The sequence below is a fragment of the Cherax quadricarinatus genome, chromosome 32, assembly GCF_038502225.1.
Source record: "Cherax quadricarinatus isolate ZL_2023a chromosome 32, ASM3850222v1, whole genome shotgun sequence".
NCBI classification, from domain to species: Eukaryota; Metazoa; Arthropoda; class Malacostraca; order Decapoda; family Parastacidae; genus Cherax; species Cherax quadricarinatus.
Window position 1 is genome coordinate 4600432 of NC_091323.1, and position 18189 is coordinate 4618620.

Here is an 18189-nt window from a genome sequence, read left to right on the forward strand (position 1 = left end):
TACTCGATAAAAATCGCTAAATGTGCACTTACACATTCGCAATGCCATCTCCACCTGTAGCTAAGCCAGCGGAAGGCATCGGTCATACGTCTATAAGCTCTAGTTGAGGGTCACCATATGACTAAAACCCGCATCAATAAACTTACACTGAGCACTGATAAAACCTACTATATTATGTTTGGTAGCAGAGCAGGTGTTGCGTAACTTTACATTAAGATCGACAACACTCTAATTGCCAGACATAATGAGGGAAAATTCCTTGGCCTAGACCTCGACAACAACCTAAATTTCAGCACCCATATCCAACACATAACAAAAAAAGTATCCAAAACGGTAGGGATCCTCTCCAAGATACGATACTACGTGCCACAAGCTGCCCTTCTCACACTATACCATTCACTTATATATCCATACCTCACCTATGCTATCTGTGCTTGGGGTTCAACTGCAGCAACACACCTAAAGCCAATAATAACCCAACAAAAAGCCGCAGTAAGAATAATCACTAAATCCCATCCCTGGCAACACCCCCCCCCCCACTCTTCATAAATCTTAACTTACTCCCTGTTCAGAATATCCACACTTACTACTGTGCAATCTATATCTACAGGACCTTAAATTCCAATATTAACCTTGACCTAAAACGCTTTCTTGATAGTTGTGACAGGATCCACAGGCATAACACCAGACACAAACATCTCTATGACATTCCCCGTGTCCGACTAAACTTGACAAAAATTCAATGTATTTCAAAGGACCTAAAATCTGGAACACCCTACCTGAAAACTCTAGAACTGCAGACACACTCATCACTTTCAAAACTACAGTTAGAAAACATCTTATCTCCCTGATACACCCCGACAACTAACTACATGATAACCACCTGGTAGTTCACAATTACACTCACTCACCAACTGACTATAAACACAGAAATACTAATCTCAATCTTAAAATAATGAATCCTAACTAGTCGTAAGTTTGCCTATGATACTCCAATATAGACACTTTGTATTGTGCCAAAACAAAAGGATTCACATTGCTAAACTCACAAATTATAATGTAGTCACCTAGCCTTAATACCATAATCTGTAAGGATTTATGTTAAGAATTAATCTAAGTCTGCCCGAAATGCCTAGTCATGCTAGGTGTCCTAGTGGCCCCCTCTGTAATTAGTATTTTATAACATGTAAACCACACAATATCCAAATCCTGTAAACCCCACATTGTAACCTTTATAGAGAATAAACTTGAATTGAATTGGACTGAATTGAATTACCTCTGTTTCCAGTTGAATCTTACCTAACACTTCACCGTAGTCGTATTTTTTTTAAGCTCCGCCTCTGAAGATTTTGGAGGTTATCCGTCCCATTCCAGGAGGCTGGGAATGGGCTGAATAACTCTGGTCAGAGAGAACGTGAAGATGCTAGTTGTTACTAGAATTTGGTCTTCATTGTCATAGACAGGTGTTGAAAATCTCAAGCCGATAGGATGTGGTGTTCTCGAGATATGAGAGTAAAATTGAAGAGATAAAGAAAGAAAAAGAAAACTGCTTGAAGATACACCCTATGGGATACATAATAATAACGGTTAATAATAATAATAATAATAATAATAATAATAATAATAATAGGGACTGACCTGAAACATGTTTCTGGTGGATGTTAGCGAGTGTGGCAGCTTGCAGGAAGGAGGGTTGAGAACGTCCCTTGTTGTTGGCAGCGTAGATGGTGACGGTCAGCAGCAACCCAGAAGGCAGACCTCGCACCGTGAAGAATGGTGTCTTGCTCGTCACGTTGGACTGCAGCCCAGCCACACACACACACATACACACACACACACACACACACACACACATATATATATATATACACATACACGAGACAAAGGGAGAAGACAAAATATAAAAGAATTATTGCCACAATTTGGTGAATACATTTCACAGTGAATTAATAATACAAAATTAAAACTTAATTCATAATGCCCTGTCAGGAGAATTTCCCAACTCACTGCAGCTGAAACAATTCTCAGCTAATCCACAATTCTGTCTCCGAACAATTGACAATTAACCCACAATAGCGTAACTGGAGCATTCATCAACCAACTTAGAATTCCGGAACATAAACATTTGTCCCTGTCAACAAACCTTTTAATGCCCTGAAAAAGAAGATTAACGCCTCACCATCAATTCCATTGCTGGAAGAAAATAGGAAGTATCCTACGATACTGTGGCTGGAAATCTTTCACGTATAGTTTACAAACGTAGTTTCTAGACGTAGTTCACAAACGTAGCTTCCAGACGTAGTTTTAAGTCTAAGTATACCCTTATCAGATATAAGTATTGGTTTAATTCAAAATATAGCTTTTTCATGACTAGTTGTAGCTTTATCAGGTCTAAGAATAGTTTTATTATGCCTTAGCATAGCTTTAGCCAGATTTTTATAAAGTTCTATATTGGAGCTGCATCGCATAGGCCAGTAGGCCTGTTGCAGTGTTCCATCTTTCTTATGCTCTTATAAAAATCTTTTAACGAGCTCTAAGAAGCATGATCGCCAAATACTTGCAACCCCCACAATTGCACAACCTAGGGCAGCATGGGTTTAGAACAAATTACTCCTGCCTTTCGCAACTACTGGATCACTATAACATGGTGTTGGATGCACTGGAGAACAAACGAATACAGATGTAGTATACACAGACTTTGTAAAAGCCCTTAACAAGTGAGATCATGGTGTAATAGTGCACAAAATGCGCGAAAAGGAATAACTGGAAAACTGGGCAGATGGATATTCAACTTTCTAATCAATCGAACACAAAGTGAGTTACGTCGGAGGCTACGACAGTGAAGAGCTCTGTTCCACAAGGCACAGTACTCGCCCCATCCTGTTCCTCATCCTCGTATCAGACATAGACAGAGATGTAAACAATTGAACCGTGTCTTCTTTTGCAGACGATACCAGAATCTGCATGAGAGTGACATCTATTGACGACATTGTAAATCTCCAAGCGGATATACAGCAAGTTTTCCAATGGGCAACGGAAAACAATATGAAGTTCAATAAGGACAAATTTCAGTTACTCTGTTATGGAAAACTTGAGGAAATAATAGCTAGAACGGAGCATACTACACAACGAACTCTAAGCACACAATAAATAAAAAATATGAAGTATTCGGGAGTGTTAATGACAGAGAATCTGACCTTCAAGGATCACAACAGTGTCACTATCATATCTGCTAAGAAAATGATAAGATGGATAATGAGAACTTTCAAAACATGGGATGCCATGCCAATGATCATTTTTATATCACTTGTTTTCTCTCTCTCTTAAACGGAATACTGCTGCACAATAACAGCTCCATTCAAGGAAAAGAAATCGCAGATCTAGAGAATGAACAGAGAACTTTCACTGCACATATAAGTTTAGTCAATTACCTTAATTAATGGTAACGTTAGGAGTCACTTGACCTGTACTCCCTGGAGCGCAGGCGAAAGAGATACGTCATAATCTACAACTGGAAAATCCTAAAGGGACTGGTCCCAAATATGCACACAAAAATCACTTTCTCAGAAAATAAAAGACTGGTCAGACGGTGCAATAAAGAGCTGGGCGCCATGAGTACACTAAGAGAAAACACAGTAAGTGTCCGGGGCTCAAGACTGTTCAACTGTCTCCCACCAGGCATAACAGGACTTACCAATAGACTCCTGATCAGTCCGGCCGTGGTTCGTGCTTTGGACTGCATGCGGCTAGCAGTAACAACCTGATTGCTTAGGTTCTGATCCACCGCGAGGCCTGATCATGAACCGGACCGAGGGGGCGCTTACCCCGGAACACCTCCAGGTATACTCCAGGTAGATAGTCTCAGTATACCTTTATTAAGCCTCGCTATACCTTTACTGGTTTCAGTGTATCTTTATTTAGTTCCAGTATATTTTTATAAAGTCTCAGTATACCTGCATTAAATCTTAGTATACCTTTTTTATGTCTCAGCATACCTTTATTAAGTCTCAGTATACCTTTGTTAATTCTCAGTATACCTTTATTAAGTCTCAGTATACCTTTATTTAATCTCAGTATACCTTTAATAAGTCTCAGTATAGATAACAAAAAGGCACAATACCGTGACTGGAACGATACACAAATAACCCGCACATAAAAGACAGAAGCTTACGACGACGTTTCGGTCCGACTTGGACCATTGACAAAGTCACACTGTGACTTTGTCAATGGTCCAAGTCGGACCGAAACGTCGTCGTAAGCTTCTGTCTTTTATGTGCGGGTTATTTGTGTGTCTCAGTATAGATTTATCATACCTCAGTATAGCTTTGAGTCTCAGTATAGCTTTGAGTCTCAGTATAGCTTTATTAAGTCTCGGTATAGCTTTATTAAGTCTCAGTATAGCTTTATTAAGTCTCGGTATAGCTTTATTAAGTCTCAGTATAGCTTTAAGTCTCAGTATAGCTTTATTAAGTCTCGGTATAGCTTTATTAAGTCTCAGTATAGCTTTATTAAGTCTCAGTATAGCTTTAAGTCTCAGTATAGCTTTATTAAGTCTCGGTATAGCTTTATTAAGTCTCAGTATAGCTTTATTAAGTCTCGGTATAGCTTTATTAAGTCTCAGTATAGCTTTGTTAAGTCTCAGTATAGCTATATTAAGTCTCAGTATAGCTTTATTAAGTCTATAGCTTTATTAAGTCTCAGTATAGCTTTATTGTCTCAGTATAGCTTTATTAAGTCTCAGTATAGCTTTATTAAGTCTCAGTATAGCTTTATTAAGTCTCGGTATAGCTTTATTAAGTCTCGGTATAGCTTTATTAAGTCTCAGTATAGCTTTATTAAGTCTCGGTATTGCTTTATTGAGTCTCAGTATAGCTTTATTGAGTCTCAGTATAGCTTTATTGAGTCTCAGTATAGCTTTATTAAGTCTCGGTATAGCTTTATTAAGTCTCAGTATAGCTTTATTAAGTCTCGGTATAGCTTTATTAAGTCTCGGTATAGCTTTATTAAGTCTCGGTATAGCTTTATTAAGTCCCAGTATAGCTTTATTAAGTCTCAGTATAGCTTTATTAAGTCTCGGTATAGCTTTATTAAGTCTCGGTATAGCTTTATTAAATCTCAGTATAGCTTTATTAAGTCTCGGTATAGCTTTATTAAGTCTCAGTATAGCTTTATTAAGTCTCAGTATAGATTTATTAAGTCTCAGTATAGCTTTGTCTCAGTATAGCTTTATTAAGTCTCAGTATAGTTTTATTAAGTCTCAGTATAGCTTTATTAAGTCTCGGTATAGCTTTATAAAGTCTCAGTATAGCTTTATTAAGTCTCGGTATAGCTTTATTAAGTCTCAGTATAGCTTTATTAAGTCTCGGTATAGGTTTATCCAGTCTAAGCGGTTCAGTGTCAGCTTAGGATGAGTGAATTAGCACTTTAATTTTCTAATGGAATGTTACCTAGTATTACTAGTTTTGAAAGTGGATTTCCGATACTGAAGGCTCCCTGATTTTGCTCTATAGTGTCGAAAGCTTGCATTTATCATCGCTCGTAATAAATTTACAATACACATCTAACCCGCAATACACTTGCAAAAAAATTTTCAACTAATTCATTATACCATAGCTAGGACAATTCACAGCTAATTGAAAGCTCATCATATCCATAATACTCTGACTGGAACAATTTACTAGAGGATAAGTAAGACATGTGCAGCATACACAATAGGCTTCTTCAGTCGAGTACAGAAGGCAGAAGGCGCAGTTGGAACAAATCAGAATAAACTAATATTTTCGTAAATGGAACAGTTCATAGCCAGTACCTAATAACGTTACAGGAACAATTACCAACTCACAGTACAGTAGCTAGACATATTCACAACTAACAATGCACAACAGGAAAAAATTATAACTCATTCAGAAAATCGTTGCTGGATGACTTCAAATCTAATTCACAATTTTATTTTTGAACAGTCAGTAGTGAGCTCACAATACTGTAACTAACACAATTCACAATTAATCAATATGACAGTGGTCAGAACAATTCAGAGACAGCTTAGAATTCAGCATCAGGAGCATTTTACAATCCTAAAACAAAAGTCACAACAATTCACAATACTAACAATTCCGTGGATGGTCACAAACAATACTGTGAAAAGTTACATTTAACCAACAATACAGAGCCGAGACAATTCACAACTAATCGACAATACCGATGGTGTACCGGTTTCTAACTAACACACAGTACATAGCTGGAACAACACATCAGTTACAAAATCAGCAATGGAACGGTTCATAACTATTACATACACTGTACGTGTTACTCTGGACCGTTGCCATACATCCTCGTCTATAAACAGACTTAACTTGATAATGGTCCAGAATTGACTGGAAAAGTCGACTCAGGTTTTCTCTCCATAGCATAGGTAAGTAGCGAGTTGTAAAGTGACGCGAAAGTGAAGTCAAGTTGATGTACAGAAGAGGATGAGATAAGACAGAAATTTGAAGCTACTAAGATGATATGAGTCAGTGACGCAACATGAAGTAAAATCGTTACCAGCAGAGATATCTCCAGACATCGTGGACACGTGAAGTAACATCGTTACCAGCAGAGATGTCTCCAGACATCGTGGACACGTGAAGTAACATCGTTACCAGCAGAGATGTCTCCAGACATCCGTAACTATATTCTATATAAACATGAGATTTCAAAAGCTTTTAACGCACTAATGGATATAAATTATTTTTGAATGCTTGACCTGGTGACAGAAAACAAGACCGATAAACTACAATTGCCTTATCTCCATTATACAGAAGAGTCCGGCTTATACAGCAGGTTAGGTTCTGGGATAGCGCTGAAAAGTGAAAATTGATATAAAAGCCTGGTAACATAGAATATACACTACACACATAACTTTATTTAAAACATTTTCGTCCTTAGCTCATAGTGAGCAGTGATAATATTTATTGTAGGAAGTCTGAGTAAATAAATAATGGGTATAACTGAAAACCACTGCATTAGCGAAACGCTGTAAAACGAAGCGCTGTAGAGTGGCGCCCTCCTGCTCCAGCGGTGGCCCGTAGTGCTGCCTTCCACTCCAGCACCAGCGATCATTCCTCGCTATTATAACTAAATTTTAAAGGGATGGATGGGTAGGCCAACGGAAGGCCTCAGTCAGATGACCTGAAACTCCAGCTGCAGGTCATTATATGACGCAGACCCGCGTCAGGAAACTCTTATCCGGTGTCCTGATAAACCTTACCTAACCTAACCTAACGTAACCTAACCTAACCTAACGTAACCTAACCTAATCGACGATACCTCTCTATTATCTACTTAATTTGACCAGTGATATAACTGTCTTCTCTTTAATCCAGTATATCTTAGCATTAGAGGAGCAATTACTAAGTGTTGTATGAATTTTACAGATTAACGCATACCTATGAATTTAATAATAATAATAATAATAATAATAATAATAATAATAATAATAATATGAGCTATACAGAGCTTAAAGCTGCGTCACATAAAAGTCTATTCAGCAACCTGTGTCATTGTCTGTGTGCTTCAACTAAGTGACATCGAGCTGCCTACCATTTACCTATTACACAAAAAAATTGCGTAATAACAATTATTGCACAATAAATCAGTAACTACTTTTTTATTCATTTTTTTATTTGCCAGTAAATTTCAGCAGTTTGGAAAATAATGAGTCAGTGTAGTGTGTTAATTAACATGTTAATCAGTGGATCAATCAGTGTACTGACTTTAACCTTGAGTCAGTTAATTATTCACTGAGTTAATTATGTTATTTAATGAATCAGCAGATGAGTAAGTCATCAATATGTCAATGATTATATCGATGATAAAATATCAATGATAATATGTCAGTGACAATTTATCAGTGATAATTTATCAGTGATAATATACCAGTGATAATATACCAGTAATAATATATCAGTGATAATATACCAGTAATAATATATCAGTGATAATATACCAGTAATAATATATCATTGATAATATACCAATATTAATACCAGTGATAATATACCAGTAATAATATACCAGTGATAATATACCAGTAATAATATATCAGTGGTAATATACCAATAATAATATATCAGTGATAATATACCAGTAATAATATACCAGTAATAATATATATAATTGATAATATACCAATATTAATACCAGTGATAATATATCAGTGATAATATACCAGTAATAATATATCAGTGATAATATACCAGTAATAATATATCAGTGATAATATACCAGTAATAATATACCAGTAATAATATACCAATAATAATATACCAGTAATAATATATCAGTGATAATATATAATGAATGGTTTTGAGAACCGACAAGTTGAAGAATTGAGACACTTATGCAACATATGGGAATCTTTATTGAAGAAACGTTTCGCCACACAGTGACTTTATCAGTCTTATACAAAGCAGGAAGGTATAATGAGAGGAGTAGTTTGAGGTAATCAGTCCCTCAGTCTGGAGTCTGTGTTCAGTCCATCAATCTTGTAGAAAGCACAGCACAGGTCCGTAGCAGTGGCTTATATACTGTAGTCAGGTGAGGCGGAGCAGGAGGAGGGAGGCGGGGTCATAGTGGTACCATCCACTAGTCGAAGTAGGTCTTCGTCCAAAGGTTGGACAAGTTTTGAAGGATTCTTTGTATCAGGCGGGGTCATAGTGGAACCATCCACTAGCCGAAGTAGGTCTTCGTCCAAAGGTTGGACAAGTTTTGAAGGATTCTTTGTATCAGGCGGGGTCATAGTGGAACCATCCACTAGCCGAAGTAGGTCTTCGTCCAAAGGTTGGACAAGTTTTGAAGGATTCTTTGTATCAGGCGGGGTCATAGTGGTACCATCCACTAGTCGAAGTAGGTCTTCGTCCAAAGGTTGGACAAGTTTTGAAGGATTCTTTGTATCAGGCGGGGTCATAGTGGAACCATCCACTAGCCGAAGTAGGTCTTCGTCCAAAGGTTGGACAAGTTTTGAAGGATTCTTTGTATCAGGCGGGGTCATAGTGGTACCATCCACTAGTCGAAGTAGGTCTTCGTCCAAAGGTTGAACAAGTTTTGAAGGATTCTTTGTATCAAGATCCCATGATGTTGCAGTGTCTGACAGATGTGATGAATGGTTTTGAAAACCGATAAGCTGAAGAACTGAGACACTTATGCTCTGTGCTGTACTTTCTACAAGACTGATGGACTGAACACATCGACACCAGGCTGAGGGACTGATTACATCAAACTCCTCGTCTAATGAAGCCACTGTGTGGCGAAACGTTTCTTCAATAGAGATTCCCATATGTTGCATAAGTGATAATATATCAGTGATAATATAGCAGTGATAATATATCAGTGATAATATAGCAGTGATAATATAGCAGTGATAATATAGCAGTGATAATATAGCAGTGATAATATAGCAGTGATAATATAGCAGTGATAATATAGCAGCGATAATAAAGAAGTGATAATATAGCAGTGATAATATAGCAGCGATAATATAGCAGCGATAATAAAGCAGTGATAATATAGCAGTGATAATATATCAGTGATAATAGAGCAGTGATAATATATCAATGATATTATGATAGTGATATTATGTCAGCGGTTGAATTAATGAAACTATTCATCGGTTATGGTAATTAATCAGTGACTGAATCTATCCACAGTACCATGAGCTACAATGATGGTAATTATGTGTCCAATCTACCCACAGTACCATGAGCTACAATGGTGGTAATTATGTGTCCAATCTACTCACAGTACCATGAGCTACAATGATGGTAATTATGTGTCCAATCTACCCACAGTACCATGAGCCAGAATGATGGTAATTATGTGTCCAATCTACCTACAGTACCATGACCTACAATGATGGTAATTATGTGTCCAATCTACCCACAGTACCATGAGCTACAATGATGGTAATTATGTGTCCAATCTACCCACAGTACCATGAGCTACAATGATGGTAATCAAGTGTCCAATCCATTATTCTGTTAATCATTTTATTCACTAAGATGGTTGATCCACTGGTGTTATAATTTGAGAGTCAATCAGCATTACGATTAGGAGACAGAGTATAGAGTCTGCAATTCGATGGAGCACGTCGTGTAAAGTATATTGCACAGTGACCGAATCAGCCCAAACGTTTACCAGTCAAGAAGTGAATTAACAATTGTATTTGACAGAGCAGTAAATCCGTGTGGGTCTTTCAGCGCAGGGTGTGCTGCAAGTTTGATCCTCTACTAATCGGGATACTTTAAAGTGTTGGCAACTATCCCGCTCGATCATCCCGAGCCGCCGTGAGTTAGCCAACGAGTCAATCAGTTTATTCACTCAGACAACTGCGTTAACAACTAGTTAACTCAACTTGAGTTTGTACCACTTTGGTCGGAAGTCTGCCTCTCTCTCTCCACACTGACTGACCGTGAACTACTCGCTTCCTCCATTACACATCACACAGTCAGATATATTGACATAATCAATGACAGAACCATTGAACCGGTTGAGCAACAGCTCTTCTCACCTTGAGTTTTCGTCCCTCATTTTCGTAAACCTCCATTACGAAATTCTGGGGAAGGCCACCATCGAAGCCCTCGTCACAGCGAACCTGGACAGCATCAGTACTCTCGTTGAGGACTGTGCAGTTCTTGAGGGCGTCTGGAGGTCCTGCAAGCAACGACCAAGAAAGAATTAGCAGATTAATTTTTTTATGACAGTATAAATCCATCCTTAATAAGCCAAAACTCGCCTTGAGTGAATCATTGTCTTAATAAAATCTTTATATACACACTTATCCCGGCTTCCGAATAGTCATCAGAGTAATTTATTCTCTTTATTACATGTGCTTGGTGCCTTGGTTATTAGTTTATTCTACGTGCTTGGTGCCTTGGTTGTTAGTTTATTCTGCTTGCTTCATGTCTGTGTTGTTAGTGCCTTAGTTGTTAGCTTGGTGCCTTAGTTGTTAGTTTATTTTTTTGTGCTTGGTGCTTTGGTTGTTAGTTTATTCTGTGTGCTTGGTGCCTTGGTTGTTAGTTTATTTTGTGTGCTTGGTGCCTTGGTTGTTTATTCTACGTACTTGGTGCCTTGATTGCTAGTTTATTCTACGTGCTTGCTGCTCTCATTGGAGATAAACTTGGCTAATGTCTCCTAAAGTGATTATGCATCAACCCATTCTCAGAAATGAAGAGACAACCATCAATGGTGCTACAAGGTGTCGACTGGGGCTGGAATATATCAAGTACTGTATATAGAGGAAACAGAATCACTTGTTTATAAGGCAGACGAGAACTCTGAGGTCAGTCATCCTAGTGGTCGTAGGAGAAATTCAAGACGGGATTTTGGAATCGGTTCAGGGTTGATCTAAGAAGACTAATCAAGGAAGTGAGATCAGGTAGGCATGCTAGTAGGCCAGGGACAGTTCAATTTTTTAATACAGGAAATATGGACGAAATGAGAGATGAAGCCAGTGTGTATATTCAGTTGTTTGGCAGAAAGGTCTATGTAAGATGAATGGTAGCGGACTCAGGATTCTGCAATTGGTTCTGCCATCTTGATTTAGTTGCTGTGACTCTCAATTCATGACTTGGAGATAAATCCAGCAGAGGGCGACACATATGTTATTATCATCATTCCTCCAGCATGAGCACTTGCGTTCTTGAAGACGAATTCAAAGATCACGCAATGCTTGATCAACGTTTGATTTATATGCATACATATGCAAAACAAGCCACTAGGAAATTGTAAACACTAGCAACTTCGAACTTCCCAGCTTCGTCAGGAGATATATTGTGGAAAATACTGTATATATTTTCCAGAAATTCAGTATTTATATGTAAATAGATGGCCATACTGTATTTAATAATATTTCTATCATAGAAAACGGAAAGCCTGCGTCTGCGCAGAGGAGACTCGCCATCTTGGTTTTGAATTTTGTACAAACGTTGGTGAAATGGGAAGAATTTTTCGTGCTCTAGAGGTTAAAATTGTGTTGACACCTCTCAAATAGGAGGCAAAATTGGTGGATGTGCATTCCTGCATAAGTTGAGATATCAGACGACTGCACAAGACAGCTCCAGGAACCTCAGATAAGCTCTCTAGATTTGTGTGTAATTCTGGCCAGCATTATTTTCATAGATTTAGTTAGAGTGAGGTTTTCTGACTATGATACACATTAATCTCAAGTCAAATTAGTGAGTGATATTAAGTTATATTTTCCTTCTGTTATGTAATTGTGTATATATATATAACCATTTATTATTTTTAATATACAGTCCACAAATTTATATGTTTACCAGTATTCCTGGTGTATATATATTTCATTTAATTAATAGGTCCAGAGCAACTTGTGGTTATGACAGTGGTAGGTATCGAAGGGGGACATTTTTGCGACCTAGGTGTCCCAAATTCCTACTTGTCTATGTAACATTGATAAATAATAATTATCTTTGTTATCATTTACTGTTATGTACATAATTAGTTACATTCAGATAAATGTAATTTTCCACATATATAATATTGCAAGTTTCGCAACAGATAGGATGTGGGAAAAGATTCAGAGATAGCAATGTGTGTCCTTCACATCACCCGTCCCATGTAAAAGCAAGACACGGAGTCAGGCACCCACATCCAACTTCTCCATCCTCACCAAGTGGTGTATGGAATACCCTCCCAAGTTAACCGTATGCACAAGACATTATGAAACTTCATAGAGTTTTTCATAACAGTGCCAGATGAATACCAACTAGTCTAGTGCCGTTATGAGATGCTTCCTTCATTATTATCTTTATTTTGTGTGGAATTTTGGAGTAACGTAAGAGAGAAACGAACATTAATCTCTGTCACAAAAGTAACAAAATACTGATGGTTGCAAAACTGTGTAAGAATTTCTCGAGGTTTGTGTCGTTTAGCTCCCTGAGTTGCTATAGAAAATTATCAGGGAAGGTTTATGAATTCCTGATTATTTGAGTATTCTAAAATATTCCTGAGTATTCATGAATATTCCTTATCTCATACTTGTCACTATTGCATCACTAAGGAAAGTTATCAGTGAGGGTATATAGATTCCAGAGAACACAAAGATTCTTGAGTATTTCTAATTACTCCTGAGTATTTACATCCTCACAACTGAAAGTTATCAGTGAGGGTTGTAATGCCATCCACTCTCTTCAATTCTGCACATTAATCTTACATTACGTACTGCTTCTACAGTAATTGTTCAGGAATAAAGTCTATATATTTTTAATATATTTTCCCTGTTTGTGACTGGATTACACGCATATATATATATATGTGTGTGTGTGTGTGTGTGTGTGTGTGTGTGTGTGTGTGTGTGTGTGTGCAAGGAATTCGCAAGAGCAGACGAAATATACACAAACACTGATCTCTGGCTGAAGGAGACTCGAACCTACGAACCTTGGAACAAGATACGCAGTGCTTTACCAATCTACCCACACTGGACCAATACCTTGGAGTCCAGCTTGCGCTAGACTTTGATCCAAGGCAGCCAGCTTTCAGGGAGAAAGCTTACAGCTTTTCATCTCATCCCCTGCATGCATCAGCCAAAGATCAGTGTTTGTGTATATTTCGCCTGTTCTTGCGAATTCCTTGCATTGTTAAAATCTCTAGTAAGGCTGATGCATGCAGGGGACGAGATGATAAGCTGTAAGCCTTCTCCCTGAAAGCTGGCTGCCTTGGATCAAACGTCTAGCGCAAGCTGGACTCCAAGCTATTGGTCCAGTGAGGTGAGAATGGTAAGGCACGGCGTACATTGTTCCAAGGTTCGTAGGTTCGAGTCTCCTTCGGCCAGAGATCAGTGTTTATATATATATATATATATATATATATATATATATATATATATATATATATATATATATATATATATATATTACCTATAAAATATAGGGGGTGGTAGGAGAAAACAATTTTCAAACAGCATCAGGGAGATCCTTGAGTGTTCCCTGAAGCAAGTTTATTCTTTTCTCTGAAGATGAGGGTCCCCAGGACAGTTCTAGAGGTGGTACCTCCCTATATTATATATATATATATATATATATATGATAGCTCTAGGCCTTCCGTGTTGCAATCAACACATCATCAGGAGCTTGTCAAATTGCAGAAAAGAGAAGGATGGCCAAGCAAGTATGTTTCCAGAGGACCGTCTTCAGTGGAGTGAGGGAGTGATAGATGAGGATAGAGGAAGTGTCCCCAGGCACAACAGTGCCCACCGCCAGAAGGACGAATATTATAGCATTAGAAAAAATCCCACAAACACAGATGCTGAAATAACGTAAACGAAATTAATGTGGCAATAATAAAAATAATCGATCATATTCCACTATGATATCAGTAACTGTACACACACAAATATATTGTCAATGATATAGAAGTCTCTGGCAATTATAGGGTAGTCTCCTACCGGACAATATGTCCTTTTAAAGGGCGAGAATATGATAACATACAGAGAGGAGACTTCTAAAAGTTATGTAAAGGGAACGGGGCTCATTAATATAGACTCATTGAAAGGGGAAGGCAACTGCATTAACAAGGAGGACGGCCAGATATTCAAACCACATAATTCTGAGGCAAACTCTGGTTAAACCTTCAGAAACTACAGGGAAAATAAGCCATAATTCCTCGTTGTGGCACTACATTTAAGACTCATACATTCATATAAGAGCCCAGTTTTAGACTGTGTACTATCGCCTCAACTAAAAATGTATCTAATTTAAACAGCCCGTCACTGATATTGTATAATGACTGCTTAATAAATGCCGATTGTAGAATATTCCTTTGCCGGGTTATTACAAGCTCTAATGTGGTTGAAAATCGCGTTCGACTCCTGTGCTATACTTATCGAATAACGGCGCTGGGACATTCTCACCTCCAATGATTTTCCCATTTGTTCCAAATAGGAGAGACTGCAACCGTTGCAACCAACTCTGAAGACACCACCAACACGTTATTGGTGTGCATTCTTTATCATGATGCTTCTAACAGTCCTTGAGTTTTTAAATACTACTTGTATATTAAATCTTCTAAGATCATTCGGCAGGATAGATAAATTATTGATCTGAGGTGTTATCCTAGGTTCTGTTCTATAATAAGTTTTCTTAACTGCCAGCAAGGCAGATTCCACAAACTTCTTAGGATAATGCAATTTCATGTCAATGTCAAATATTTTCCTAATTTCTTCATCTGCACACTCTGTAGGCTCTCAAAAAATAGTAAATACACTCCTTTTGACACGAGTCTCGCGGTTGGAATGGTAGTGAATGTATGAGCACACACTGGTAGCCTTCCTGTATACTGTAAACTTAATGTTTCTATCAACCCGGTGTATCAACACATCTAAGAATGGAAGTTTACAGTCCACCTCTTTCTCTACGGTGAATTTAATAGACGGGACTAAAGCGTTAAGTCTCGTAAAAATGTATCAAGGGCCTTATCATTTGGCCAAACACACAAGATGTCATCCACATATCTGAAGCATTTGGCTCTACATAGCAGGATATCTTTCAATAGTCTAGCCTCGAAAAATTCCAGATACGGATTTTCCATCACTATTCCCTTTTTTGAGTAAAGTATTTCCCCTCAAACACAAACTTACAATCAACTACACACAGCATAATCAGTTCATTAATGGTATTTTTATCAAAAGGCAAAGGGAACTCATGTAATTCGTCCTCCAAATCAGATAGCAAGTCGAGAACAGGGACTCTCGTGAACAACGCAGTGATGAGGTGAATCATAGAACTGACGAGGGGGAAAAAGATGAGGGGTGCACTGAGGAGACTGTGGAGACAAAGAACTTTATCTATGAAAGCAAAGACAGGAATGCATGAGAGTACAGTTATACCAACACTCTTATATGGGCGTGAGGCATGGGTCGTGAATGTTGCAATAAGGAGAAGGCTGGAGGCAGTGGAGATGTAATGTCTGAGGGCGATGTGTAGTATATATATATATATATATATATATATATATATATATATATATATATATATATATATATATATATATGGTGTGTATATACTCGATTGTTTCTGCATGGTACATTGAAATAAAAATAGCTTGAGAGGTCAGAACATACAGGAGGAGATTGAAATGGCTTGAATTCAAGCTTGAGGCTGACTGACGTGCCAGGGCTGGGAAAGAAACATGGCTTGTGAACCAGGCTGCCCAGTCTATGTGGCATTTGTGTGGCCGAGTGGAATGCACCGCTGCCTGGGAATCTTGACCGTCCCCAGTAGTAGTTTCGAATCCTGCTGACTTCGATCTTTATATATATATATATATATATATATATATATATATATATATATATATATATATATATGTATGGAGGAGGTGAATGTATTCAGATATTTGGGAGTGGACGTGTCAGCAGATGGGTCTATGAAGGATGAGATGAATCGTAGAATTGATGAGGGGAAAAGGGTGAGTGGTGCACTTAGGAGTCTGTGGAGACAAAGAACTTTGTCCTTGGAGGCAAAGAGGGGAATGTATGAGAGTATAGTTTTACCAACACTCTTATATGGGTGTGAAGCATGGGTGATGAATGTTGCAGCGAGGAGAAGGCTGGAGGCAGTGGAGATGTCATGTCTGAGGGCAATGTGCGGTGTGAATATCATGCAGAGAATTCGTAGTTTGGAAGTTAGGAGGAGGTGCGGGATTACAAAAACTGTTGTCCAGAGGGCTGAGGAAGGGTTGTTGAGGTGGTTCGGACATGTAGAGAGAATGGAGCAAAACAGAATGACTTCAAGAGTGTATCAGTCCGTAGTTGAAGGAAGGCGGGGTAGGGGTCGGCCTAGGAAAGGTTGGAGGGAGGGGTAAAGGAGGTTTTGTGTGCGAGGGGCTTGGACTTCCAGCAGGCGTGCGTGAGCGTGTTTGATAGGAGTGAATGGAGACGAATGTTTTTTAATACTTGACGTGCTGTTGGAGTGTGAGCAAAGTAACATTTATGAAGGGGTTCAGGGAAACCGGCAGGCCGGACTTGAGTCCTGCAGATGGGAAGTACAGTGCCTGCACTCTGAAGGAGGGGTGTTAATGTTGCAGTTTAAAAACTGTAGTGTAAAGCACCCTTCTGGCAAGACAGTGATGGAGTGAATGATGGTGAAAGTTTTTCTTTTTCGGGCCACCCTGCCTTGGTGGGAATCGGCCAGTATGATAATATATATATATATATATATATATTTATATATATATATATATATATATATATATATATATATATATATATATATATATATATATATATATATATATGATAACCCTATACTGCACGAATATGACAGTATCCTGAGGCAGATTTTTACGAAAGTACTTAACCTTACTCTAGAAGACGGTCAGTGGAACCAAGCTACACTTCCAGTCAGACTAGAAGGCATTGGTGTCCGCAAGTCATCACAGATTGCGCTACCTGCTTTTCTGTCCTCATGTATTGCATCCAGAGGGTTTGTAGCAGCGATTCTCCCTGAACATCTTAGGGACAAGATTGGAGACCAAGACCAAAAGTTCATTGACGGAGCCATGATCTGGGATAATCTAACAGGCACTGAAACCAGACCTGCTCCCCCAAGAACTACAAACAATCGCACTGGGATGGTCCAATAGTGGAAAATATTGCCTCAACAATGCTTCAGAGTGTGTCAGGGAAGGATAGAGCCCGCCTCCTGGCAGTGAGAGCCCCTCATGCAGGGGACTTTCTGTTGGCTGTTCCCAACTCCAGCCTTGGCACACGCCTTGACCCACAGATCATCCGCATCAGTGTTGCCCTTCGACTTGCCGCCCCTATTCTCGCCGAACACAGGTGTATTTGTGGCAGTGAAGCAGCAGACCGATTCGGGTACCATGGTCTTGTGTGCCGTAAATCCGAGGGAAAGATTGCAAGACACGAGAAGGTTAATAACGTTATCAAGAGGAGCCTCACAACAGCCGGATGCCCAGCAGTAAGGGAGCCATACCAACTATGCAGATCTGATGGCAGCCAGAAGCGTCCAGATGGTATCACCCTTCAAGCCTGGACAGACGGGAAGCAGGTGGTGTGGGACTATACATGTGCATCTACCTTGGCTGATACCTATCTCCAATACACCAGGGAGGAAAGAGGGGCAGCTGCAAGCTTCAGGGAGTCCCAAAAGTCTAGAAAATATGGAGAACTTGCCC

The 18189-nt window shown here is 38.7% G+C and overlaps 1 protein-coding gene across 1 annotated transcript in view; it reads right to left on the reverse strand.

Moving 5' to 3' along the window:
- The window catches only part of LOC128690170 (nephrin-like), a 398545-nt gene that overhangs the window by 54370 nt on the left and 325986 nt on the right, over positions 1-18189 (reverse strand). The window contains exons 9-10 of the mRNA XM_070090735.1: positions 10547-10689; positions 1639-1798 (exon numbers count right to left, since the gene is read on the reverse strand). Coding sequence (XP_069946836.1) covers positions 1639-1798; positions 10547-10689 — 303 coding nt within the window. The remainder of the gene's footprint in view (positions 1-1638; positions 1799-10546; positions 10690-18189) is intronic.